This window comes from Raphanus sativus, chromosome 6, assembly GCF_000801105.2.
Source record: "Raphanus sativus cultivar WK10039 chromosome 6, ASM80110v3, whole genome shotgun sequence".
NCBI lineage: Eukaryota > Viridiplantae > Streptophyta > Magnoliopsida > Brassicales > Brassicaceae > Raphanus > Raphanus sativus.
Genome location: NC_079516.1, coordinates 40414422 through 40425558, shown reverse-complemented (window position 1 = coordinate 40425558; position 11137 = coordinate 40414422). Strand labels below are relative to the sequence as shown.

Sequence of the window (11137 nt, the reverse complement as noted above, 5' to 3'; positions counted from 1 at the left end):
TTAAAATTATAACTTTTAATTTTTATATGGGGTTTCGAAAAACTCAGGACCGGTACTCGATGTACTATGGTTTGAGCCAGACCAACCAGTTAAGCTTCTGTTTATGGCTGGTGGACAGTCGAGATTCATCCCACCTCTACCGGGTGGAAATCCTTTTTCTCGTTTGGTTGGCCTGGTTAAGAGAGTGGTCGAGTTGGCGATGGACAGTTTCATGAGATCGGCTATAATAGGCCAATCATATATATCCGATTTTCTCCAACCTATCTTTTATGCCGACGTAATCCGCATCTTCAGCAATTAGTAAACAAAAATATAACTGTCTTATTTAGCAGAAAAAAATATATAACTATCTTCTTGCCCAAGTACTCGTAAAAAGTAAGACTCGCAGGGGTACTTTCACGATCAGAAGTCATCATTTTAATTGTTACTATTTTTCATAGGGACATAGTCAACGCCAGCAGCTCCTGTGACAAGGAATCACAGCAGCGACACCTTATATATTCTCCACCATTTCTTTTACCTAGCTTGATGTTTTATAACTTTAATAGCCGAATTTGATCAGAGACAGACACCCTACCAAACAAGGCCATTTATTTCAAGAGACGTAATGGACACGTAGAAGTGATATTCAGGCTCATGTTTCGTTTTCCTCCATAATTTTGTTGAAATGTAGTGGATCCTGATTTTCTCTCTTTTTGTTCAACCATTAAAATATCAACTTCAAAACATTTTTAATATAACCCAAAGGGGCGAAGGCAGACATTTTTATAAGGGAAACCTTTAAATTCACCACTCTCCTTAAATCCAATCAAAATACCATGTAGATAATTAAATAAAAAATATTAAATTATAAAAAATAGTTTAAAAAGGAATTAACTTTAATTTTAATAACGTTAACTAAATACTAAACCCTAAATTTTAAATTCTAAAGCAAAACCTATACCATAAACCCAAATCTTATACCCTAAACCCAAACCATATATCCAAAACTCAAATTCTAAACCCTAAATCCAAACGCTATACCCTAAACCCATTCTATGTCCTATACTCTAAACCCAAATCCTATACCCTAAACCCAAACTATATACCCTAAACCCAAACCATATACCCTAAACCCAAATCTTATTCCCTAAACCCAAATCGTAAATCCTAAAGTCAAATTCTTAAGTTTAGGGTTTGGGTTTAAAGTGTAGAATTTAGTTTTAAGATATACGTTTTGAGTTTAGGGTATAGGATTTGGGTTTAGGGTATAGGATATATGATCGATTTAGAGTATAGGGTTTGTATTTAAGGTTTATGGTTTGGGTTTAAAGTTTAGAATTTGAGTTTAGGGTATATGGTTTGGGTTTAGGGTATAAATTTTGGGTTTAGGGTATATATTTGGGTTTAGAATTTATGATTTAGGGTTTAGGGTTTAGTTTGCATCATTAAAATTGACTTTATTTTTCTTTTTAACTATTTTTTTTAATAATTTAATATTTTTTATTTAATTATCTATATGGCATTTTGATTGGATTTAAGGGGAGTGGTGAATTTAAAGGTTCACCATTGGGGGTGAACCTAAGTCTTGTCCCTTATAAAAAGACAAAACTTAGGTTCACCCCCTATGGTGAACCTTCAAATTCACCACCTCTCTAATAACCAATCAAAGTGCCAACTAGATTAATGATTAAAAATATTAAATAATTTTTTCAAAAATCAAAATAATTAAAAAAACAAATAGTGTCAATTTTAATAATATCACTATCTAATCCGTAAACTCAAACTTTATACCCTAAATCCAAATTTTAAACCCTAAATTCTAAATTATAAACTCAAACTCTATACCCTAAACCCAAATTCTATACCCTAAACCCAAACTATAAATCATAAACCCAAAAACCTGAACTCTAAACTTAAACCTATACCCTAAACCCAAATCCTAGACTCTAAACCTGAAACGTAAATACAAAATCCAAACCCTATACCCTAAATATTTGGATTAATATTGATGTTGTTTTTTGAAATTTAAGGTTAAGAATTAAATTTTGGATTTAGAGTTCATGGTTTGGGTTACGGTTTAGGGTTTGGGTTTAGGGTCTACGGTCTGGGTTTAGGGTTTATGGTTTGGTTTTAGAGTATATGATTTGGGTTTAGGGTCTATGGTTTGAGTTTAGGGTATAATTTTGGGTTTAAAGTTTAGATTTCTTGGTTTATGATTTATGGTTTGGGTTTAGGGTTTAAGATTTTGGTTTAGGGTATAGAGTTTGGGTTTATAATTTAAAATTTAGGGTTTATAATTTGGATTTAGGGTATATAGTTTAAGTTTAGGGATTAAATAGTGACATTACCATTATTAAATGTGATATTATTTATTTTTTTAATTATTTTATTATTAGTCTAGTTGACATTTTGATTGGTTATTAGGGAGGTGGTGAATTTCAAAGTTCACCATAGGGGGTGAACCCAAGTCTTGTCCTTTTATAAGGGGGTGCACTATTAATATAATAAACAGAAAAACCAGAATGAAAGAATCGAACCTGGATTTGTTGAGTGGGTGCACTACATAACTTCTCCACTTAATCTAACCAATTTTTTATGTTTTCTTTAACAAAGTTTAAATTTTAACAAAAAACTATGGGTGCACAGGCCACCACAGTATATGGTGGCTTCGCCGGCAAGCCCGGAAGGTTTATATCAGTGGGATGGTAACTTGATGGTTGTCTGGTCAAACTCCGAGGTCGATTTTTTAGAAAAATTAGGTCAGTATGTTCCAAAGTTTAAGATGTAGATACGATTGCAATTGGAGTCTTAACGTCTTACTTTACTTATAACTTATACAGCAAAGCATGAATGTGTATGTTCATGTTGTGGTGTTTTTTTTTGAGAAAGGGCTGTTTATGTTTTGGTGTTACGCATTTAGTTGTGGCTGTTGGATGTTCATATCATGACAGCTCATTAGTACAGTATAAGATAATAATATGCATATCTATCCAAATATATTTTGAAATATATGTCACAGATATATATAAAATTTATACTTTTTATAAAATAAAATAAAATTTAGACTTTAGTTACCGGTGGCTACTAATATTACTCAAGAAATTATTTTTGTTGCCGATTTGATTTGGATCAGCAAAATAACTAAATGTTTTTCAATTGAATCAAGAAAGGAAAACTAAATGTTAGAATATTTTAAAAGCATTAAATTTATACTTAAGTTGCATATAGACCGAATTATGATTAAAATTACAGTGAAAAGATTAGGATAGTAATCATCTAATTCTAAAATTAATATTTTAAATATTTAATTAGACATTAATTATACAAAAAAAGATTTTTGCAAAACAGCGTAAATGCAAAATATGAAACTGGTACAATCTAATTACCTAAAAACATCTTCTGTCTAAAATAATCATAAAACAAAATTTATATTTTATATACATATTTCAAATCAAAATAATAATTTAAAATTGATTTATATAAAAAATTGATTCAAAAATATACATATATTCAAAAAATTAGTAAAATATTTTCAGTAACCATTATAAAAATAAGTTTCAATAAATATAGAAAAATACAATGCAAAGGCCAATTTCAAACATCAACTTAAACTATAATTTTTATATATTCACATTAAATTTTTAAAATATAACATATGTGATTGTTTTTACTTCATATTTCATTACTATTAATTATATGATTACTTGTATGATGATATATATATATATATATATATATATATATATATATATATATATATATAATATATATAATATACGATTAATTTTATGATGACACATATATAATATATAATAAAAACAATGGCAACATATTTTAGAAAAAATATTAAAATTTAGTTATAATTAAGGAAAATATCAACATTGACGTTTTATAAAATAATAGACCCGTTACGTCAAGTATGACCCCATTGTTATAAATCACTCCTATCGATCAACTAACCGATTAGCCTCAATAAATCCAATCAATCGTATAAAGTCTACAAAATGGATTTACGTCGCCAGAGCTTTCATGGTCCTTGTCAAGCCTTTCTGTTTTACTCGTTATCTACAATCTTCACTTGCTAAACCCTATATATACATATATCCTAATCTTTCTCCATTCCTCACTACACTGGATTCAAAAACTTCTAACCAAACGTCTTTTAATCGAAACCCTTGAAATGGCCGGCTCATTCGAGTTCGTTGTGACCAGAAAAAACCCTGTACTCGTTGCTCCAATGTCAGAAACTCCAAAAGGTCTTTACTATCTCTCGAATCTCGATCAAAATATCGCCGTCACGGTCAAAACGTTTTACTATTTCGAATCAAAGTCAAAAACTAACCAAGATTCTTACAATGTGATAAAGAAATCTCTCTCTGAGGTTCTTGTTCATTATTACCCTGTGGCCGGACGGCTGACCATCAGCCCTGAAGGGAAGATCGCCGTGAATTGCACCGGAGAAGGCGCAGTGTTGGTGGAAGCTGAGACTAGTTGTGGGATTGAGATGATCAAAGAGGCGATTTCTGAAAATAGAATGGAGATGCTCGAGAAACTTGTTTATGACGTTCCTGGTGCCCGGAATATTCTTGAGATTCCACCGGTGGTAGTTCAGGTAAGGTTTCGATCGATCTCTTGATTAATTATTGCTCCATACATTGTGAGTTTTGTTAGAGGATGTTGTTGGTTCGAGGCATCCATCATCGTATTTAACTATGGACATGTTTAACTATAAGCATCCATCAGAGTAGCTAGCTATTATCGTATTTAATATTGACGATCATTTTCTTATTTTAGCCATTTTATAGTATCAATCAATGTTCATATTTAATGTCGGGATAAGTTTGCCATATGGTATTTAATGGTTTTGTTCAAAGTGTATAATAATGCGATTTGACTATATATGTCACTTTTGAGAATTCAGTTTATTAGATAATAATGTGTAACAATATGAAAATCAGCTATCAAAATGGTTAAATTCCACCCTTTTTGACAAGTGACAACATACATGCATCTAGCTATGTTTCTTTTGTTAAAAGATCTTAAAATAGTAACAAGTAATCAGCTGTTTGGACCAGATAGTGCTCACTCACTCTCATTATGTGCTAAGTTTGAATCAGGGGTAATAGTTAAGTAAGCAAAGGTGTGATTAATTAAGTAGGTTGTTTTGTTTCATTTCGATCCTATTTTTTTGTTTATTAATGATTCTAAAATGTTAAATGAAAATAAAAGCATGTTAACATTTTTATTTGTTCTGTTTCGTTACTCAGATTACAAATATCAAATGTGGCGGTTTTATCCTAGGACTATGCATGAGCCACAACATGTTCGATGGAGTGGCCGCCGCAGAATTCTTGAATTCGTGGTGTGAGATGGCAAAGGGTCTCCCTTTATCTCTGCAACCTTTCTTGGATCGTACGATTCTCCAACCAAGAAAGCCACCAAAAATTGAGTTCCCACACAACGAGTTCGACGAGATCGAAGACATTTCTGGCACTGGAAGACTCTACGACGAAGAGAAACTCGTCTACAAATCGTTCCTCTTCCAACCGCAAAAACTAGAGAAGCTCAAGACCATGGCAAATGAGGAATATTTTAATAGTAACAATAAGGTTACAACATTTCAAGCTTTAACTGGGTTTCTTTGGAAATCACGGTGTGAGGCGCTACAGTTTAAACCCGACCAACGAGTTAAACTTCTTTTCGCGGCTGATGGACGACCGAGATTCATCCCTCCTCTCCCCAAAGGATATTGCGGAAATGGGATTGTACTGACCGGTTTGGTGTCTTCATCGGGAGAATTGGTTGGAAATCCTCTTTCTCGTTCGGTTAGTCTGGTTAAGAATGTGGTCGAGTTGGTTACCGACAGTTTCATTAGATCAGCTATTGATTACTTGGAGGTGAACCAGACAAGACCGAGTATGACGGCAACACTTCTGATCACGTCTTGGTCAAGATTGTCACTACATAAACTGGATTTTGGCTGGGGAGAACCGATTTTCTCTGGACCAGTTGGGTTACCAGGGAGGGAAGTGATCCTGTTTCTACCTGGTCTCGACGATACGAAGAGTATCAATGTGTTCCTTGGACTTCCTGCCTCGGCTATGAAGGTTTTTGAAGAGCTTATGAAGATCTGAAAAGAATGATATAATCACAATGAAATTGTGATTTATTTATATGAATTAATTATATACAATCATAAGAAGAAAATATGATGCCTAAGTATTATTTATACATGTTTCTATATCAATTTAAAATTTATGTAATTTCAGAAAATGATAGGTCAATATAAGAAATCATTTGTAATGAACTAATAATGACTAATATAGATGGTGTGTTTTCAATCCAGCTTTCAGATCAGTTTGGTAAGTTTTTAAAATTTAAGATTTATAAATATTCATATGTAACGTAAAATAAAAAATATTATGGATTGTTTGGTTTAACTTTGATTTTCATAAAATAAAATATGCTTTTATTATTTAAGTATTTTTATATTTTGGTTCAGTTAGGTTTCGTTCAAGATCATAAATATGTTTAGACCATATTAGTCAATGGTTTGTCTTTCAAATTGATTATTTTTGTTTAGTTTGGATCAGATCAGTTTGATTAATCCCGATTTTTCTCATAGATTTATATTAAATACAAAGTCAAAGACACAAAAATTCGAGTTGAGGTTTCAGTTTCCAGATTGGATCCAACCCAAAAGAATTTTGCTATCCAAAATGTTTACAGAGGAGCCTCTAGTATAGGCAGAGGTTTCTGGTTTACAGAGACTAAATCAAAATTAGTTATATGGTTTTTATAATCCGAACCATCTTATATGCTATTCTATTTTTTTTTTTATGTTTATCTCCTAACTAACTAAACACTTATTAATAAGTTAACTTACTTCACAAGTCATGGAATTATCCAACATTCACCCCTTAATTCTAATTTGAATTTGTAGAAGTACGATTTCTTGAACTCCAATTAAACTCTTCATTTTCTTGAACTTAATCCTTGCTAATGGCTTAGTAAGGTATCCGCCTTGTGCTCAACAACCGTCACAGGCTCCACTTCGGTTTGTCCATTCTCCACACACTCACGAATGAAATGATATCTCGATAGTACGCTTAGTTCTTCCAAAATCGGATTCATAAATTAGAGCAATGGTCGATCTTTTTTTTGTCGATCTTAAGTGATCTTCTCGCCTTCTTCACTTAGTACCCACACAACAATTCTTTAAACCATATAGCTTGCTTTGCTGCTTTTGTTGCCACCATGAACTCCGCATTCGCGTGATGACAATGCGACTGCCAGCTGCTTTTGCGACGTCCAAGTAATAAATGATGAACCATGCATATCCTGACGTGCTCCACATGTCATCAACATCACTATAACCAATGACGCTCATTAACCCGTCTCTGTTGGATAACATACCAAAGTTTCTTATTCCTCTTACATACCGTAGTATGTGTTTGATAGCTTGTCCATGAGAGTCTCTCGGATTGTGGATGTATATACTTAGAACACCAACTGCGTAACATAGGTCAGAACTTGTGCAAAATAAATACCTAAAACATCATGTATTCCGTTGCATTTATATCTGATTCTTCTTCAACTTTTGAGATCTTTAAACTTGACTCCATTGGTACGTGAGTCATGTTATATGATTCCATCTTTGTGTCACACATGATTCATTGACCATATATTTATTTTTTATTTTGATCCCATCTGCTCCTTTAATCACCTTATGCCAAGGTACTACGTTAACTTATTGTGATCACACCTCTCGAACTTCTTTTACATCTTTTCTTTGATTTGCTTGAAAATTTTAAGAGAAGTTCATGTCACAAATAGATCATCAACTTAAATAGTTATTAGCAAGAAGTCTCCTTCTTCATTTGTGGTACACTGATGGTTCCTTCGTACAGTTCTTAAATCTCACCTCCTTCAGAACTTAATCGAGTTTTACATTCCATGCTCTAAGTGCTTGACGTAACCAATATAGAGCCTTGTATAACACATAAATTCAATCTTCGTCTCCTTTCTTTTCAAAACCTACGGGTTGTGTCATATACATTAACTCATTTAGATCACCATTTAAGAAAGAATTCTTCACGTCCAGGTGATGTATCTCCCAGCCATTTGCTGCTGCAAGGACTATTAAAAGTGGAATAGTTTTGAGTTGTGCCACTGGTGCAAACATTTCACTGAAATCTATTAATTTATTTGTAAGTATCACCATATAGTTGTTCACCGTTCCTTCCCCTTTCTTTTTTATCATGTAGATCCACTTTAACCCTATAGGTTTAACACCTGTCAGTTTAAGCTCCATAATCGGGATTAGGCCTGGGCATCCAGGTTTTCGGGTCGAGTTCGGGTCGGGTCTTGTCGGGTCCGGGTCTTTCGGATCCTCGGAAATTAGACCCATATGGGTATTCATAATTTTCGGGTCGGTTCCGGATCTGGTCTTGTCGGGTCCGGGTAGGTTCGGGTCTAGAATTTTAGTACCCGTAAAACACATATAATATTCGGGTATTGTTCGGATCCGGGTCGGTTCAGGTATATAAAACCCCAAAAAACTCGAAATACCCAAACTGGACCCGAAAACTCGAAAAGTACCCAAAAAAACCGTAAAAGTACCCGAGTATTTACCTAAAATCAGACCTGAAAACTCAAAAAATATCTGAATACCCAAATTATATTTTCTGAAAATCTAAAATTACACTCAAAATTTGAAATTATACCCGAAAATACAAACCTAAAACTTAAAAAAAGATTAGAAATACCAAAAATATACCCAATCACCCAAATATACCTAATATATAAAATAAATCTCGGGTATTTCGGGTACCCGATCGGGTCTCGGGTCGGGTCCGGGTCTTACCCAAGACCCGCGGGTCCAAAATAAAAAGACACATATGAATACTTATAATTTTTCGGATCGGTTCCGGATCGGGTATTTTCGGGTCGGTTCCGGGTCGGATCCTTGGGTCCGGGTAAAATGCCCAGGCCTAATCGGGATTTCTACGACCATCTCTTTCTTCACCATGTTATTCAGGGTACCATATCTTATATGTACTAGTCGAGTATCCCACCTCCATGTAGCATCTTCATCTCTGACATGAAAGTACTTGAGGTAACTAATCTACATCAGATTCTTGTAGAGACATTTTGAATATCTTGTAACTCATATTAGCAACCTCCCACATGAATTTGTGAGTGGTAAATAGACGTCTTTCATGTTAATATCACATCTGTTTTATGTTACTTGTCCAAACTCAATATGGTATGCTTTTAGATCGGGTATGTAGTATATATATATTTGAGTGCTTTCTTCTCTCCAGTCCTGCACACAAAAATAATCATACATTTTCCTACAATATCAACACACAAACCATCACCAAAATTCACTTTTACTTTGGTGTTTTCCTATTCGATTTGATCTGCTATATACATATATTTAAATAATTATACTAAATATTGTAATTTATATAAGTTTTACAATTATATTATGTATTAGAATTTAAGAAGTAAATAACCTTTTATTTTATTTTTGTAATAAAATATTATTTTATATGATTATCAATTTTTATTTATTGTTTAATTCTTATTTTCTATGTAACGGATCAAATCAGATATCTAATTAAAAGTCTGAAATTTTTGGATATCTGAGGTATCGAATATCCACGTAGCTATAAATCGAATCATATCGGATAATTGATTATTCAGATGAAACAAATCAGATCATAAATACTTTTAAAATTTGGATATTTTATTCGTGTTTACCCCTAATAAGAAATGAGGACTTTACTGAATAAGCTCTACTAAGTGTAGAAGTATAAATGGGCATTGGTATATATAACAAAGACCATTAGTTGAAAATAAATTATTTCGAAGTTTGTTAGTTTAGGCTAAGTTACTCTTTGTAAGTAACAACATTGGGATTTGAAAGCTAAGAGCACCTCCAATACATATTATGAAAAGAGGGAGTACTTTTAGAACTCTGGAGTTGGAATCTCTATTTGGAGTGCTCTGAGACATTTGGATCTCATTTTTTACTTTGATTTTGAACAATATTCATTTTTTCATAATAAGTGTCACTTAAGGTTTTTGCACCAGAATTAAGAAAATGTTAAATTTTTTGTATGTCCTTATTTAATATAATTTTTATTTGATTTTATTGATTAATGAAACAAAATAAAGGCAAAAATTAGAAAATTGGTTTAAAACATATCTTGAGAAAGTAAAATCTATCTTATTAAAGTAGAAGTACCTTTAGGATTTGTTTGGAAACATGGATAGTAGTAAAAAAATAAATATAGTACTGTTTGAAAACATGGATAATAGTATATTAGGAAAAAAAAGTAATGGGCTATACTATTAAAAAAGTTAGAAGTCCATTACATTATACTAAAATGTAATGGGTTTACGTTACTTGATATACATATTTCAAATCAAAATAATAATTTAATACTGATTAATATCAAAAGTTTATTCAATAATATACATATATTCAAAAAATGATTTTCACTAAAATATTTTTCAATAACCATTGTCAAAATGTTTTCAATATAAAAATAAAAATACAATACAAAGCCCGATTTCAAACACTAACTTAAAGTATGGGTTTTTATATATCACATCAAAATTTAAAAATATAATATGTGCTTATTTACATATAAGATATTATTACCTAATTATATAAAATATTTATACGATCGCAAAGATTATTTATTTGATGGTATGTATAAAATACGATTAATTATATGATGACACATATTTTTGTAACCTATGATGACACATTTTGGATATATAATAGTGACTAGAAGTGGGCGTTCAGGTTTGTTTTCGGATCTCTTTGAATGATTTCGTGTTCGGTTAGGATCTTTGCGAATTCATTAAATAAAAGTAGTTAAGATAGAACCATTAAATTTTTCGTTTTATAAAGTTTGTGTATATTATAAAACATATACCCGTGCAGTCGCACGGATCAAGATCTAGTGATACTTATAATAAAACAAAATTTAAAAGTTAAAACGATGAAACGAGTAAGTATTGAGTATTGTTCTTATCATATGTACTTGTGGGAGCAATCATCTAGCATTTATATCATTAATGAGGCTAGAAAAAATATATTGCCATAAGATAATGGTATATCATAATATTACTTGAA

The 11137-nt window shown here is 32.1% G+C and overlaps 1 protein-coding gene across 1 annotated transcript; it reads left to right on the top strand.

The window, feature by feature from the left end:
* Positions 1-4003: 4003 nt before the first annotated feature.
* Positions 4004-6327, top strand: LOC108807221 (fatty alcohol:caffeoyl-CoA acyltransferase). The gene is made up of 2 exons (XM_018579478.2): positions 4004-4594; positions 5250-6327. The coding sequence occupies exons 1-2, from the start codon at positions 4163-4165 to the stop codon at positions 6114-6116; spliced, it is 1299 nt and encodes a 432-aa protein (XP_018434980.1). The 5' UTR covers positions 4004-4162; the 3' UTR covers positions 6117-6327.
* Positions 6328-11137: the final 4810 nt, after the last annotated feature.